This window comes from Oxyura jamaicensis, chromosome 1 (genome assembly GCF_011077185.1).
Source record: "Oxyura jamaicensis isolate SHBP4307 breed ruddy duck chromosome 1, BPBGC_Ojam_1.0, whole genome shotgun sequence".
Taxonomy (NCBI): domain Eukaryota; kingdom Metazoa; phylum Chordata; class Aves; order Anseriformes; family Anatidae; genus Oxyura; species Oxyura jamaicensis.
The window spans coordinates 189,676,614-189,694,427 of record NC_048893.1 but is presented as its reverse complement, the minus strand read 5'-3'; the positions used below and the strand labels follow the sequence as shown (position 1 = coordinate 189,694,427).

At 41.9% G+C, this 17,814-nt stretch overlaps 1 protein-coding gene across 5 annotated transcripts in view; it reads right to left on the bottom strand.

Moving 5' to 3' along the window:
* Nucleotides 1-17,581, bottom strand: part of PDGFD (platelet derived growth factor D) — a 149,313-nt gene extending 131,732 nt beyond the window's left edge. For 2 of the 5 annotated variants that reach the window (XM_035327800.1, XM_035327842.1), the window contains exon 1: nt 16,953-17,576. In XM_035327800.1, the coding sequence (XP_035183691.1) occupies nt 16,953-17,082 (130 nt within the window). In that variant the 5' untranslated portion in view covers nt 17,083-17,576. Of the gene's footprint in view, nt 1-16,952 lie in introns of all 5 variants that reach the window. The other 3 variants (XM_035327810.1, XM_035327830.1, XM_035327820.1) reach the window with 3 other exon arrangements.
* Nucleotides 17,582-17,814: the final 233 nt, after the last annotated feature.

The window sequence follows — 17,814 nt, the reverse complement described above, 5'->3', positions numbered from 1 at the left end:
CCCCCCCCCCCCCCCCCCCAATACACACACATTCCCCCCAGTACTTACAACTCTGCAAACCTCTGGCTTGACTTTCACAGCTGTACCTTCAACCAGGCATCAGTGAGAGTTGTTTCCTTGCAAGCAGTGATTTCACCTCCTGCCAGAAACCTCTGACAAATTCATCCTCCATGAGTCAGAGCATAATGTCATTATGAGGTCTAACCCAGCTGGCAGTGGCGATAAATACTAATCTCAGTTGGCCTCTGTACACATAAAAAATTGCTAACATGAGATCTTGTGCAAATATGTATTTTCTAAGTCTATTTAATAAATGCCTGTGATCTTGAAGAAAGGGAAGGAAAATCTAATCTTAAACTTGCTCTTATTCCAACAGCAGTGCCAGCCCTCCACATTTTATCACAAAAGCAGTGGTAGTGAAGGTACTCCTTTAAGCTCATACTCCCAGAGTGATGTATTGATATCAATTGCTCATCAGAAATAACCAGTATAATGCCATTGTTCATCACTCTGAAGAAATCTTTAATCTTATCCTAGAGATGCAACATTTTGAAGAGATCAAGAATGCCTCACATTTCCTGGAGTGTGATAAAGACAGGCATATTTTCAGGTTCTTCTCTGAGCTTGCTATGACCTAGTTGCCTAGACTTGCTCTGTACTGTGTGATAAAAGAACGTGCATGCAGAAGGTAATTTATCCTGCCTGAAGATGGACATCTAAACCCAATGGGATGAATGGTTCCCTGCAGGAGCTTTTCTCACCCCCTCAATTACAAGGGAAGCTTAACAAGATGCCCAATTTTTCAGGCAACCTAAGTTTAGTAAGATTAACTTTTTTCTCTGTCAGTTATATTCCTGCCTTATTGAAGCACACAGTAAGGCAGAATGAAACTAAATGTAAATTTGTAACCCTTAAACACAAGGCCAACACACACATGCACACACACACACACACACACACACATTTTTGTAAAGGCCTGCAGCCAGAACTTGAGATAAACTGACTGACTGACTGCACTACAAGTTTTCTGGTCTACTGTGGGGTTGAAAAAATGGACTGATTCACATCTTAGATTTCAGCTGGGATTTGAAGCTACTAGTAGGAGACCCAGCTTCGTATCTTAAATTTTAATCTGAGTTTTCCTTTTTACTTTTTAGGCTTGCTTGTTTTAAAAGAATGTTTAAAGACACAGACATTAAGGAAATATGTCTGCAATTAAATTTAACTTAGCACAAGATCTGTTAATTATTTCAGCTCCCTAAGAAGATGAGCTATGTCTAATAATATTTAGAACTACTTTGTCTATATATTTGTTGTGCATTCTGAATTTTATGATTTTTAAGATGTCAGAGAACATATTTTTAATAATGAAAATGATTGTTTTGACTGTGATTTGCATCAAACTGCATTTGGATAGAAATCAGGATTCAATTAAAATGTGCAAATCCCAGCATTTTAAATAGCTCTTAGTTATATAAAATTACCTTGATTGTGTTGAAAGTGTCAGAAGAAGTACTGTAACATGTTTTGCATTCAAGTTTGATTTAGTAAATAAAGGAAATATAGCCTATTAATGAACTCCCACTACTCCTATTCACACAACAGTGGCCATATTTCCAAAATGATTCATGGGCCCCAAAATAAAATGAATTGAAAATTAACATCTTTTTGAAAGCATCTGTGCAGGTAATGTCCCTATCTGTATTTTGAGTGTTTTTCTCTGCAATGCTGACTTTGTACACTTAAAAATCTTACTGTCAGAAATTCTTGGATTTTATTTATAGATTGAAAGAGAAAATGAGCTTTTTTTTTTTTTTTAACCTCAAACTTATTATTTCATTTTGAGTGAACTTCCCAAGACAAAATAATAGTAATAATAATAATCATCATCATCATCATAGTCATCATAATCATTATTATCATCATCATCATTCTATACTTGCCAGGGAAATTCAAACCAAGAATAACGAAAGCAAAATTTCTGTTCAGCAACAGTTTAAGCCTCAGATTTTTAAAAAATACTAACACCAGAATTCAATCCACTGTAAATATAGGAAATACAGGTAGTTAATGAAGTACATCCTACTGTGATGTGGCTGCAAAACTTGAGCTAGCCCAAAAAGATGAACATAGATTTTCAAGCCCATACATAATTAAGGAAACAGCAGTATTTCAAGTAGTAGAATTTTTAGTAATCCAATACCACATATTATAACTTTCAGTGTATTACAGTTTGCTCACTTCTTCAAATAAGCTGTCATGATTTTAAATGCATTTCTTTCCCAGACTAGAAAGCATGCATTTTTGATCAACTACGTTTTTTTTTATCACATGATTGAGCTCTACATTTAAGGAAAAACTTCCTCAAAAACTAATCATAAAGAGAAATTTTCAGATTTTATAAAATTTGTACATAATAGTCTCCAGAGCATAGCAGCCCCACCAGCATTCCTTTTCAGTGTAACAGATGTAAACAATACAAAAAGAAAATAGACCTTCACAATGCTATTAATTTTATCAAGATCATATGACATCAATTCTTCAAAACAATGCAGGTTTAAAAAGCTTTTTATTGAAATATAAAACATGATTATGGCTGAGAACAACTCATTTATTACTGCATTCTAAAAGTTTTATGTCTAGACAGCTCCAAAACTCTAGAAGCAGAGAAGTGTGACCTGCTTTTCTGTGTCTATCAGACCTATAAAAAGTCTTGCACAGAGTTTGTACAGAAGGATGTAGGGCCTGTAAACAAACAAACAAAAAAATGTAGCATTTGGGCACTGGAATTTGGAGTTAGGTACCGAGAGATGAGCATCTGCTTATTTCCCATGCATATTAGTAGTGGATAGTGGAACTAAATAAGTATCTGATGCTTTGTACTTCTTTGAGAGAAATTCTAACCATAGTGACACAGGAACCTTTTCACTGGCTGATGATGTCATTTGGTCCATAACAGCTTTATTTTTTCTTTTCAAAACAGAAGTCAATAGAAAAAAAATATCTGAAATTATTATTCCAGGAAGAGTTCAAGGAATGAAACACAAATCTTACAGCATACAGGCTGTATATTATATTTAGAATGCTCTGTGGAAACAGAGTATTTACACTAGAACCAAGTAATTCTGCAAGCTATTTTAGTGCCTTTCTGTAGATAAGCTGCTACACACACACCTACAGGCCAGGAAACACTATTCATTCTCTCTTAGAAAAACAGGATGGGGGAGAAGTGACAAAATACAGTAAGATCCCAAAACTAAATCCTTGAAAGTCTGAGAAACCAAAAATCTCTTTGAAGAATCTCTTAACACCCCTATCACTGGCAACATGGATGGTAGGCCAAACCATGCTTGTGGCAGAGAATTTCTCCAAGGGAGGACAACTGAGGCTGTCTGAGGTGTGTTCATTATGTTTTAGTTTGGAGGTTGCCAGAATAATCCCAGGGAGAGGCAGTCACCACCAGAGGGTAATACATCACATAGAAGAATAACTCATAATTTACATGCTTGAAATTAGTTGGTATCAACAGCTGCCTCAGTGGTGATTGAATGATCCTGATAGATTTTTGAGACACAATACTAGAAACTGTTTTCTCTCAAGATTCCTGAACCATATGTTTCTTTGCATACAGAATGGTCTCCAGCTACCAGAGTTAGAGAAAAGCAAACATAAAGACACCGCTTCTCATGTTTTCTCTAATATTCCTTTCACCTCTGCCAACCACAAGGGAAAAAAGCCATAATCGTTTTATACATGGTTTAACCAGTTCTGTTCCTTCTCTTAATTTCTATGTGTCAAATACAAATTCTTAGCTGATGAATCTAGAAATACCTGTTAATATTGGATGCATGGACCTCCCTGAAACTACAATGCCATTAACAGCTTCATCACAGTTAGATTCCTCTCAGCAAAGATGTCTAAAAGCTGTCAGATTAGAGCAATGATTCAGTGTAATGCTCAAATCAGATGCTAATTAAGCTATCTGAATACCTGAACTTTTGCAACAGAAAAGCTGTAAAATAGATTAGCATTTTATTTACTCATCATTAGTGGAAGGTGAACAGCAGCTGAAATCACACTATGTTAATAAGGTCACAATTACAGTAAATTATTTTTGTATAAATTGAGCACAATCACACAATATTTAGAATTGCATTATTCTAGGTCTCGGAAGTAAGGTGATGACAGGTGATGATCTACACCCAGTGTCAATCGTCCATGGGAGGTGCAAATGATACACATGGACATGAAATGGCACAAATGATGTGCCTCACATAAGGCTCATGTGGGCTGACTCTCCCACACTACTCAGTGAGGAATACAGAGACTAAACGTACATCTGTTTCTTGTAACAAAAGCTGCAGTACTCCTTGGAGGAACTGCAGAAAGTCAAATGCGTTGATGTATTAGACTGTTTGCTGACACAGGGCTAAGCTGTGGTTCAGTTCTTCTGGCAGAGGGGAGGAGGAGGCGGGAGGAATGCCATCCAGCACAGGCTGGAACAAGGGGATGCCCTTCCATGTCTGTCAGCAAGACATGGATGCGTTAGTACAATAATGGGTAGAAAGTACCCTTAACATACTGTCCCATTTCTTCTTTAACAAGGCTGCAATCAATTGTGCTTCTCACCTAATGTGACTTTTAATTTCATTTTCAAAATATTTGAGATTAATGGTACTTGTCATTCTAACCCTGTTTTTTGTCTTGGCAAGAACTGAAATGAAAATGTCTCTGTTGCTAAGGTTTTGTTTGTTTGTTTGTTTGTTTGTTTTTGTTTTTGTTTTTCCCCTTTTGTTCTGGTTGCTTTCCTTTGCATTATTATAAGGGCAAATATTCAGCTAAAGATTTGTGAGGGCTGTGCTTTGTTTTCAATATCGTAAATCTGGTGATTGGACAGGTAATAGAAACCTTCAGCTTCCAGAATTGAGGAAATTCTCTTTTTCTGGGCTTCAGATGTCAGCAGTGAAAAATAAAAAATTATCAGCTTCTTAACAGAAGTGGCACATATGTACAGGAAAAAAAAAAAAAAAAAAAAAAAAGGGCACTCCATGCGATATCATTGAGCAATCATTGCAGGTGAGAACTCCTTACTAGTAACCATGAGAAGCAAGCCCAGCATATCTCAGCTGTAGCTTTATAAGAAAGCTGTGTATCTTTCTTATAAAAGATTAGCTCAGTCCCTAGTGAGAGCTCCTCGGTTTTCTTCTGCACAGCTTTTTCAGCAGGCCCACTCACACCTGGAAACCCATGCAAGATGCTGATTTATTGGTAAGGTGTTCAGCCTGAGTCAATGTACAGAACAGCTGGGATTCACATGGTCAGGTCTTCTATTTTATCTTGCAGTTTTAACAAGTTTTAAACTGACAAAACCATCAAACTAAGAAAATAGTGATAATACCATGGAGTTCATGCTGGTTCTTCTCTTAAGTACAGGGTTGCATTTTAGCGAAAATAAAAGTAAAATAAAAACTGTTCACCCTGGAAAAGAGGAGGCTCGGGGAGATCTGTGGTGGTTTCTCCCTGATGGGCAGCTAAATTCCACCACAAATATTCTCTCACTCCCCATCATCAAAACAATAGTGGGAGAAAATATGGTGAAAAAGGGCTCAAGAGTCAAGATAAATTCAGGGTAAAATTTTCTAATGTAATTTATTGCCTACTGATAAGACTAGAGCAGTGAGAACTAAAAGTGAACTAAAAACACTTTCCCCCCATACACCCTCTCCCAGCTCCTCCCCCCCGAGCGGCACAGGGGAATGGGGAATGGGGGCTGCGGTCAGTCCGTGACCCTCTGTCCCTGTTGTTCCCTCACGGTCCCTCTCTGCCCTTGCTCCCCGTGGGGTCCCTCCCACGGGATGCCGTCCTTCCCCAACTGAGCCTGCAGGGGCTGCCTACAGGCTGCAGCTCTTCAGGAACTGCTCCCACACGGCTCCGTCCCACGGGGTCCATCCTCCAGGAACAAACTGCTCCAGCACGGGTCCCCCACGGGCGGCAGCTCCCCCCAGACCCCTGCTCCTGCGTGGGCTCCTCTCCACGGGCTGCAGCTCCGGCCCGGGGCCTGCTCCTGCGGGGGCTCTCCATGGGCCGCAGCCTCCTCCAGGCCACATCCACCTGCTCCCCCGGGGGCTCCTCCACGGGCTGCAGCGTGGAGATCTGCTCCATGGGGGACCCATGGGCTGCAGGGGGACAGCCTGCTCCACCAGGGGCCTCTCCACGGGCCGCAGGGGAACTTGTGCTGGGTGCCTGGAGCACCTCCTGCCCTCCTGCTGCACTGCCCTTGGGGGCTGCAGGGCTGCTTCTCTCTCAGCTCTCACCCCTCTCTCCCAGCTGCTGTAGCACAGCAGATTTCCCCTTCCTTCAACCTGCTCTCCCAGAGGCCCACCCAGCATCACCCATGGCTCAGCTCTGGCCAGCAGCGGGTCCCTTTTGGAGCCATCTGGAGCTGGCTTCTGATCTGACATGGGGCAGCTGCTGGACTCTGCTCACAGGGGCCACCCCTGCAGCCCCTTGCTATCGAAACTCTGCCATGGTAATCCAATACAGAATATTATAAGGGGGGATTTGAATGTAGGGTACTAAGAGAATGGAGCCTGGTTCTGCTCAGTGGTGCCCAGTGCCAGGACAGGAAGCAGTGGACACAAACAGGCACCCAAGAGGCTCCCTCTGAGCACCAGGCAGCATTTCTGTGCCATGCGGATGGGGGAGCCCTGGCACAGACTGTCCAAAGAGGCTGTGGGGTCTTCTCCCTCTGCTTCTCCCTCTCCAACCCCTTGCTTGAGCAGGGGTTGGACCAGATTGCCTCCAGAGGTCAACTTCCAACTTCAACCATTCTGTGATTCTGTTATTCTGGAAAGGATATTGATTTAGAACAAATTAGTGCAGGAAGTGGTTCTCTCCTGCCCATGTGAACAGAACAGAAGCAGAAGACCCATTAGGTTACCAGGCTGGCTGTCATCTTTAGAAAGAAACAAGGCAGCTCTGGGTATTTCTGTTCTGTTTTGGCCAATCATGTTGAAGGCTTCTTTGAAAATGAAGTGCCAAAAATACACTGTCAAAACTCCAGTGACATGTACTTAAATTTGTAATTACTTCATTGCAAAAGCATATATGGAAAAATATTCTGTCTCTCTTATGATAAGAGAAATAGGAGACACTATTTTACTCAGTCAATATTTTGACTAATGGGTTGCCTAAGGTAAGTTGAAAAGTAATCTACCTGACAAGACTTGACTTGAAGTCCTGCAAGAGTTGGTGATAGCACAGAAAATAACAGTAGCATCAGGAAACAGCACTGCTGTAGGCTGTGGAGACAAATTCTTAGACAGGATCCTTGCACAAAAAATAAAAGGCAGCACCTGCAAGCCTTAAAAATACCCTGCATGTATTGATAAGAAAAGCTTTTAAAATCAATTTTCAAAATTAATTAAAACAACATATCAAATCGTTATTTCTTTTTCATGGCCCTCCTCTATTTGCTTATATACTAGATAAAACCAAACTCAAGGAACATGCAAAGAAACAAGAAGCAGGTTTGCAGCTCAGCTTTCCCTATTTTGTTTTGGATTTTGTTTGGAGGGCAGAGTGCTTTTTTTTTTCTTTTTCTTTTTTCTTTTTTCTTTTTTTCCCCTGCTCCATGCCAGTTACTTTCAGGCATGCATGTGAAACCAAGATATTTTGGTTTTATGCATGCCATAACATGGTTGTTTTGCATGGTTCTCTGTTCTCCAAAATGGCTACCCATGGATTCTCACTCAGTACATCCCACAATTCTGAGCCTGGTTGAAACTCTGAGGATGAAAGTGGACAGGAGGTGGGATAGCAGAGGCATCAAGGCCATGGCATTTTAAGGAGTGCTGCACCCTGGTAAGGCTCTCCAGTCCTTGCCCATGTGTGATGAATGCTCTGGCTGATCCTCCTGCCTCTCCAGCCACCTTGGGTTCAACCCTTACAGCGAAGCATGAAGTATTAGCCATAGTGTTACTGACAGTGGCAAAAATGGTGTGAAATGAATGACCGTTGCCCAGTGATGGGTCTTCACTTCATGTGAAAGTTTAGTATGTACGCTGTTATCAGGGAAAGAGCAGGCTGAACAGCCATGTTGTTCTACTTCACATCCTTCTGTGCTTGCCACTGTGGTTGGTCCCCAGATCTGCACTGAAGTATGCCACGATGTTCTCCTGTGGTTTATTTCCTGGGATGGTTCTTGTTTCTGTATTGCTGTGCAGCTGAGGGAATCACCCCTGTGTCTCAGAGTCTGTTGGGAGGGAGGCTGTATGCATGGCGACAGGGATGCAACAGCAAAACCTGGCTCTGCTGTGTGGGTCCAAGGACAGAAACAAGACATCATTCAAGGGTGCTGCAAGGTGGGGTTGGAACAAGGATTCCCTCCAGCACCCAGTTCTCAGAAGTGCCATGCAAGACACTTTGAATGCAATGAACAGAAAATGTCAAAGAACTGTTTTTGGAGGTTCATAGGTTTCCAAGTGCTACTTATGTAAAGGAGATCACGCATAGAATAGGAGCAGACAGATAGCTACTACATGATCTCAGAATTTTAACTCTTGCTTAGAAGAAGGGAACTGTGGCTCCCACTTTCCAGGATCTAATGAATGATGGGAACTGGTGAGAAATGTATGTCATGTCATAAAGCTCTACGGGGTGACAAGTGCTAATTACGAACAAAACCAAAAACTATGCAGGCAAGAACTGTTCTCTGCTGTTCCAAGGATGGAAGGAACACATCCTTCCCCTTCTTATGACAATACAGCGTGCTACCAGAACAACTATAACACATGCAGGCACAGGGATCTAGGGATCCCAGGTCACAATATGTGGACAGGAACAAGGCAAACCCACATCTCCTGTGCTGACCTCAGCATAAAGATGACTCGGTGTTCTTTATGAGCAACTCAAGACAGAAATGTGAACAGCAAGGGAACAGGCGTACAGCCTGATCTAGGAAAGAAACCAGAGTACAGTAACACTGGGACTTTCTATTGATTTCAAAGAAGCAAATTCTCCATAGGCTTCTGTGATGAGGTTTTAAACCCTTTTACTGACATCTTGATGTGTTAGTGAAATCATTCCTATCAGTGCTTATCCCCTGCTGAGGCATCGTGATTAAGAAGCTGTGTTTGTCCATTTCCACAAAGAATATAACGGCATTATTACCATCTACTTGCCATTTTCATGCAACACTGCTGTCACTCATTTACTGAAGTGAAGTATTTATCTTTCAAGCAAATTCCTGGTTGAAAAATTAAGGCCACAAGGGTACATGAATGGTTTCCAAATTCCACAGTACATCTGGTAATCAACATACTGTGTACCTATTTTTATTCCTTCTCTCTTACTAGTCTGGGTTGCTGCTTCATTCTCAATCCACTTTTATTGTGAGTCACATCAGATTAGAAACACATTCAACTATGAGAAAAATCTTCTGCAACTGATCCAAGAAAAAACAATAACAAAAACCCACACATTTTTTGAGCCTTTTTAAACTTAAATAATAATAATAATAATAAAAAAAAGGCAAGACACTGTGAAATACTGACAGGTTTCCTTAAGGTCTTGTTTAGAAATGTACTGCAGATCAAGTCTCGTGTAGGATATCCTGTGGGTGACACATAAGATTGTCAGTACAGGAGAAAAAATAGCAAACCAGCAGGACACATTTGCTACACAATCTGTAATTACATCAGTTGCTTCCTCACCTCTGTGAGTGCAAATGTTTGTATCTTTCAGTGTGTGGACATTAATTAAATATCTTAACTGTCAGTATTGTAAAAATTACCTACACAACGAGAGGCTCTTTGTTGAATTCCTGAGCCTCTTCCTTTATCCTGCTTTAACTCATGTGATCCAGACCCTGCTGCAGTAAGAGCTGATGGAAATTCTGTCATTTATTTCAGCCCAATGAAGGTCAAGTCTGCTATTTTTCAATTTCTTCATCGACCTGGTGTTTTAATAAATATTTTTATAGAGTTTAACAACACCAACTCCCAATGCACAGCAGGGCTAAAATACATCGGCAGGAAGTTTGCACAGAAGGTAAAAGTGTGTCCTCCTGCACCATCCCCAGATACACAGAGCTCTGACTGCCAAAGCAGAAATAAGGGATGTTGGCCTTCACAGTGTGGGACACAGATCAAAAAGGAAGCATGAAACTGAAGATTACTCAAGTACAATAGGAAGCTTGAGATTATGTAGGATTTATTCACTACCAAAAATATTAGAGCCAAACCCACGCTCCCAAAAGAGCATCTATCCAGTTTGACACTGTAAACAGGATGCTTCCTTAGCTTTGTAAACAGGAGATTGATTTGAAATAAGCTGCCAAGTAGCCTAACCCACTCCAATCTTTTAGACAAGAGATCCTCACCAGAAGCAATGATATAAGCGGCCTCCTTTATCCTAAATGTGGTATAATGTAATCAACCTCTTAAATATAATATAACAAGCATCTTTGGGGAGGCAATCCTTGGATACAACTTGAATCAACAAACTAGGAGTACTGCTAAATTTTTCTGCTTTAGTAGACAAATTCTTACTACAGAGAATGCCAACAGAGAGCCTTCAGAGTACATCTTAGGACCCATTTAGTTTATTTTAAGTGGCAAATCTCTGCAGGTCCACAAAGCCAGCATGGGCAGAAGCAGACTACTCAAGGGCTGAGAACATGCTATGAACACTGACAGTTAAATCAAGGTTTCTTATCTGGGAAGGCAAAATCAAATATTGCTATACAAGTAATAGAGGACAAGGGCAAGAGGAATGGATGCAGCTGGGCTCAGAGCTGTAGGAGAACCAGATTTCATGCTCCTGCTGCTGCTGTGCATGGGAGGAATGGTGAGAGTGGGGAAAAGCAAGAGGGGGATGGAAAAGATGGGGAAAGCAGCTGCTACTTCTGGGTGAGAATGTATTCCACCCATCCTCAGTCCTCTGTCAGCAGCAGTAGGTGCCATTACAGACCTACAGAACTGCTGAGGCTGTAGGGACCTGTGGAGGTCATCATTATTACTCTGGAGGCAACAAGGACCTGGACATTTTGAGGCCTTTCAGACTCTGGTATCTCAGGCAGCTACTTTGCTTCTGTTCAAAGTCAGCCCTGTAATATATTATATTTGCTGTTAAAGAGATCTGCTTATAATTTGCTGCAGATATATTTTAATATAAGGAAGACTATCAGTATGAAAACTTCAGAGCATAAAACATTCAGACTTCTACTGCACCTTTTGTAAATGTACTATTATTAGAGTTGTAAAATGAAAGCCATTCCCAGTCCTTCTGATTTTGCATTCTTAAAGGGGTTTCTTGCTGTACAAATAATACATATTTTGTAGATCTGTTCTTTCTATGTAATATTTGTATCTTGTCTAAGGAAGGAGTGCCAGAAATATAAAGCAGTGAGTATGTATATTATTTTGTTGAAAGAATTTCTGTCTTCAATCATCCCTTTCCCTATAAATTCCTTTTTACTTAATAAAAAGTTTAACAGCATGTAGAGAACTTCAGAACTTCCACTTGCAGCCTGGACAGCTGACAAACACCTTTAAGTTTCAACTCATATTCCATGAATTATATGGCTAATGACAGCACATAAAGAGGATCTTAACTACATGGAATGGTTTGGCTCAAATATCTGTCTAACGATTCATTGTTCAACCAGGATTTTTTAAAGTTACATTAAAACTGGATTTTTTTTTTTTTTTTTTTTGGTTAGTATTCTAAAACCAAAGTTTTCTGGGTACAATATCCTTAAATTTCTAATGCTAATTTGGTAACCAATAATATTGCATGCTTATTCTGATTTCCCTGTGTCCTCTGACTTATGTATTACATACATGCATATATGCTATACTGTACAGTATTCAAAAAACACAATATATATTAATTATGTGTGTGCATATACATAATACACCTATAATACATAAGCATTATATTTATATATATTGTTATTTTAAAAGAATATTTGACAGACACTGCAAATACAAGAGTAAATGCTTGTACTCCTTCTTCATCATAAGACACAGTTAGTTTAACTGGACACAGTCACACGTTAGTTTAACTGAACACAGTCGCACTTTCATATAAACTATACAAGTTTCATTATCCTTGAATCCCACAGGATGTAGCCCCGTGTCTTTAATGGATTTATATGGATCTTCTGTTTAAGCACATGACAAATGTTACTGCACTAATGATTCCCCATGAGTTTCCTACTTATGCCTATTCCTAGGTGCTTTATAAAACATATCTCTGTGGGATCACAGTTAAAAAACAACAACATTATTTTACAATTTTCAGCAGTGTTACATTTCTAATAACCAAAGTAATACAATTATCAAGTTTTCTCTGCGAGTCCTTTAATAATTAACTGGCCTAATTAAGTCCCATACAAATAAATGTATCAAAAAGAAAAAAAAAACTGCTGGGAGACTGGCTGGAGTGTTTATAAGTAAAGCAACTTCAACTGTGTGATATACATCTACTCAATAGCACATGTTTCAAAGCACCTTTGGAGAACTCCTTAATGCTTGCCACTGAGTCAGGGTTGCAATTCTCATGTAATATCCTTTGTTACTTCAGTCCAAACAGTTAATTATACAGATAAGAAACATCATCAAAGTGAAACAATCACAGACTAAATTACATTACTAAAGGTAAATTACTTTTTGTAATCTGATGAAGCCTGAAATTTATTTTAATTATTTTGCAGTTGACACAATTTTGTTACCACAGTCATTTAAAAAAAAAATCACAAAAAAAATAAAAAAATGTATACAATATTTTATATGTTCTATATTATAGACAAACCCCATAAATCATTCCAAGGTTCCTATACCACTAGTGATACAACAGCCATTCTTAAGTGGTATGAAAAAAGATTCAGTCCTGTTTTCTCCCAAGAGCAGATAGTTAATGCTCATCTGGCGAGAAAACATAGACCAAATTATCAAATACTGTTCTGTGTGCTTACACATAGACCAACACAGGAAAGTGGAGGGTAGAATTAATGGCACATATCATCTTGGACAGACAAAAGCTGTTGCTATTTCTTCAAAATGTTGGAGTACAGTTCTTCTTTGTATGTCTTTGGTGTACAAGCAAACTAAGGCTTGGAAGCTCCTAATTTTTTGGACTCAAAATGAGAAACACATAACCCCAGAAATATATCTCAAGTTGTCTGATGTCACATTTTCAAAGCCACTTCAGGAGACACTGTTTCCATGGCTTCTGGTTGTTTACATACTGAAACAATCTGCCACTATGCTATGTTCTTTGCTATGTCTATGCTTTTTATTTAAACTTTGGATTTTAAAGTTTAAAATATGCATAGTGATGCTTAGTCTGAATACACAGATTAGGCATAGATTGAGCATTCATACAGATGTTTGTTCATAACAGATAACAACAAACAACTGATGTTTCAGTTAGACAGCATACAGTAAATAGTATTTAGCACTTTTCATCTCCACTTTTCATCTACAAGAACAAATAAACAAAAATATCCAACTTCTTGTCATTAGGCAGCACTACCTGAATAATGCAAATAGGGAAACTGAGGCAAATGGAATCATCTCGAAGCCTTCTGTGTGTAATTCTGATGAGTTTCAAAGTGCTTAACAGATAATGGCATTAATAAAGACTTTAAATAAATACCATTACGCATGCTATAAATGTTTCTGGCATCTCTAGGACACTTTAAATTATTGATTAGTGCTACACCGGAGAGAGCTGAATCATCAACGCTTGTCCTTGCACGATGACAAGAGGATGTCTTGTAAGCAATTTATTTATACTCTTAATATCTTCAGCAGGAAGTACAGTCTGGTTAGGTTTGGCAGTCATTAAATAGGACTGATTTTATATGCATTGCCCTTCATCTATAGACTTCTTCCTAGAGCGATCTCAGTCTTAAGTGAGTGCAACTACAAATAGGCCAACTTCTTTCAGCCTAAAAGAAGAAAGACAATCTGGAATCTTGCACACTAAAAAAGGTTTATTTTGGCCAGAAAGAAGACCAAGGATCCATATTAAAGCTCTGTGTATTCAGTTATCCCTAGTTTATCCTGCTTGGAGGTAACAGAAAACTGGAATCCAAAGGATTGTTTTCTTTTTTAATAAAATGTGCAGGTGGTCTTGGACTTGCCAAGATATAATATATATATATATATATATATATATATAAAGAGATTAACAGATCTGGCTTCCACTTCAGTATCTCTCTTAATTCCACAACATAATAATCATTATCATCAACCCAGAACGTAATATTAAATTAGTTTTTATCCCTGCTGTGCATTTTGAGAGAGACTGTTGGAACATATTACCCCCAGTGTATTGTGTGCTCTTAGATCCTATTCTGTACTGTCAGATCTGCAAATATTTACAATGCAAAAAATATTGTCTGTCTCACTCGGCAATGCAACCCACATGTCTTTAATGCAATTCCGTATCAGCACTTCAGATCAAAACAAGACACTAAAAATTATAAAAGACAGAAATACTTTAAGTGGCATACAGCCAAGCATGGTCTAAACACTTTGCTTGTGAGCTCGTCACATGCATGCAATATTTGGAATACAGCGCATAACCTTTGGCTGCACAAATATAGAACTTCAGTCAACAAACTCAAGCAACAGTTTGATTCACTTGAGTAAAATCAGGCCTATCAGCAACTGAGCTGCTTTAGATGTTGTAAGAAGATGCCCAGCTCCACTGGCCACACCAGAACATGCTGTTCTTTGCAGAGAAAAATCAAGATTACCAAGTGCCAGTAGAGAGCAAGGCAGCATTGCAGTGGACTGTAGGTGGTCATGTGGTCTTCCTAAAGTTATGTTACCTGCATGGTAACCTTACATGGATCACATCCACTAAAGAGGTGTCTGACCTCTGCATGGGTCAATTTTACTACATCCATACATGGCAGGCCTGGCTACCATACGGCACACTGAAGGTCAGTCAAAAGTAATGTGCAGTTTCATACAGTTCTCCCATTTTCAAACAGCCCACTGCCAGCCCACCTGAAACCCATCACGTTTAATCACTACAAGGTGTCAAAGTCTGATTTAAAGGTGCAAAGCTTAATCACAAAGTTAAATGATCACATCTAGGAAAAGAGCAATTCTCATGATAGGTCCAAGAAGTTACTTCACTACAAGTTTTCCTCTTTGAAGTAGAACACCCATCACACTGCCAATAACCTGAAAACTTTATTCATATTGGGGATTACAGATTTCTCCATTGACTCTACAGAGGAGATCAGAGTAACCCACATTTTAAGTTTTAAGTAAATCACTGCAGTTTTCCATCAGAAAGCTTGTTTGGAGTTTGACTTGGAAGGAAGATTGCTTAGTTTAGTTCAGAGACAGTCTCAGCTCTTCTGAGACATTTAAGATGGCAAGCTAACAAGTCATGAATCTTGATAAAATACACAACAGTTTTAAATGATGAAACAGAAATATCGGATGTAGGCTTTTATTGCAAACACATACATTTTGTATTGGATTAAATTTGATTTCCAAACCAAAGTAACTGCAATTTTGTCTTGTTTCCAGATTTGCTATCTCAATTCTAGAGAAAAAGTCTCTTCACCTTTCCTATGCCTCCATGCACTGACAAGAGAAGGTATACAAAAGATTACTAAGTTCAGTATGGCTCCAAAGCTGGATCAAAAACATCTCCCTAAATCAACTGTATACCCATTACAGGAACTGTATACACACTGAAAAATAAACACTGGCAAATGCAGAGTACAACCTTGGAAATGTCTCAAGTGAGTGGGTTTTTAAAAAGGGTTTATAAAAGATATAAATTCTAGCAACTGTAAAACATTAGCTTGAAGACCGAACTGTTACTCTTCAGGAGAGCATCTTGCATTTCCCTCTGCAAGGTATAGGGCAACGTGCAAGAGCAGGCCCTCTCACATGAAGTTGGAACACAGTGGGCTTACCAGACCAGAGGCTCACCCCCCCCTTCCCCAATCCAAAGCCTTGGTTTTCTTTATCCTGAGCAAGCCGTTTCTAAAGTCGTTTCTAAAGTCGTTTCTAACACAACTCCAGTTGTGTTACTTCTATGCAGCCTCTGCAGCCATCCACCATGAGGCCACAGCTTGGCAACACCTTCGCTGTCCAGGCCGAGGCTGTCCTCCACCGGCGGCTCGCAGCAGGCAACATGCCGGTGTTTGAAGGCTGAGACCACTGTTCCTACCACACAGGCAGTGTCTTCAAGTCCCCATCCACCCTTCTTGTTGTTCACCATCGGTGGACATCCCACCTCTGCTAATCGCGTGGCTGGCACAAGGAAGGGAACCCATCCTCACTGGGCACTGCCTGACAGACCCCAGAAAGCAGCCAGCCATGGTCCCAAACCCTCCAGCCTTGGCTGCCCTCAGCCAGGCTCAAAGCAGGCTGCCAATAGACGGCTCTTTGGCCGGGCCCCATGAGAGGAGCCCAAAACAGTGACTGAGCTCCCACCGACCTCCCCTCAGGCAATGGCGGCGCCCCACCCTGGAGCTCTTTGGGGGTCACAGGGTTCCTCAGAGGGACATGGGGCTCCTCAGAGGGAAATGGGGGACACGGGGCCCCTCAGAGGGAGATGGGGCTCCTCAGAGGGACAGGGGGGACACGGGAGACCTCCACCCTGACGAGGCAGGACCCTCGTAGACCCAGGCACCCCGCGCCGTGCAGAGGGGACGCGGTGGGCACCACCAGCTCCCTGCAAATCTCCTCGGAGTTGCCCGAGAAGTTTGAGAGAGCCCTGGGGAGCCTTCACCGGGCAGAGATGCAGCCTCCCTCCCGGCCCCTGGCCACACGCTCCCGGGACGAGCCCAGCAAGACCCCGGGGACGGGACCCCCCGACCGACCCCGGCGGGAAGGGGGCGTCTGCCCTTGGGACGCCACCCGCGAACCGAGCCCTTCGGGAAATAAAGAAAGCAGAGGGACGCTTACCATCTCGCCTGATGTTGGAAGACCGCAAGGCTTTTATAGATCCGCTCTGGGCAGGGGCGGTGGTGCCCTGACGGCTGCAAAAGTTCGCACAGACGACGGCGTAGAGGAGGAGGAGGATGAGCAGTTGCATTGGGATCCTCTGGGCACGGGACCGCGGCTCTGCAAAGAAACCCGGCGCTTGCCTCTCGCAATTTATCTGTCCCCCACCCCCTGCACGTTTGTTGCTGTTGCGGGTTGTTTGAGATGCAAAAAAATATAATAAAATGAAATAAAAAAAAATAAAACGGAGCCCGAAACAGCAGTCGGAGCTCCCGAGTTACTCTCCGAGCTGCTTCTAAAACTTCCTGCGCTCTCAACTTTTTTTTTTTTTTTTTTTTTTTTTTTTCTGCTGCCTTTCTGGGGCCGTCCCGAGGCGGCAAGGTGAGGCAGAGATCCCCCGGCGGGGACCCGCCGCCCCCTCCCGGGCCGCAGGCGGGGGCTGCCGCAGCCGCGCTCCCCGGCGGCCGGAGCCTCGCAGCGCCCCTGCTCGGCTCGGCTCCGCTCGGCTCGGCTCGGCTCGGCTCGGCTCGGCCCGGACCAGCTGCAGCTGCCGCTGGGGTCGGGGGCGGCCCGGGGGTGTGGGGAAGGCGGCCCTGGGGTTGGGAGGGAAGGGAGGCGGGCGGGAGCCGTGCCCGGGCCCTCCCCACGCTCCCGGCCCGGGGAGAAGGGGTGAGGGGAGGGATGGTGAGAGGGGGCCGGCCCCCTCCGGGGCGCCCCCCTGTCCCCTCCTCGGCTTGGGCAGGGGTAGCTCGAAGCACCCCATCTGCTGCAGGAGGGTGGCCCTGGGTGACAAATGCATGGGCTCCTCTGACCTGCCAAGCAC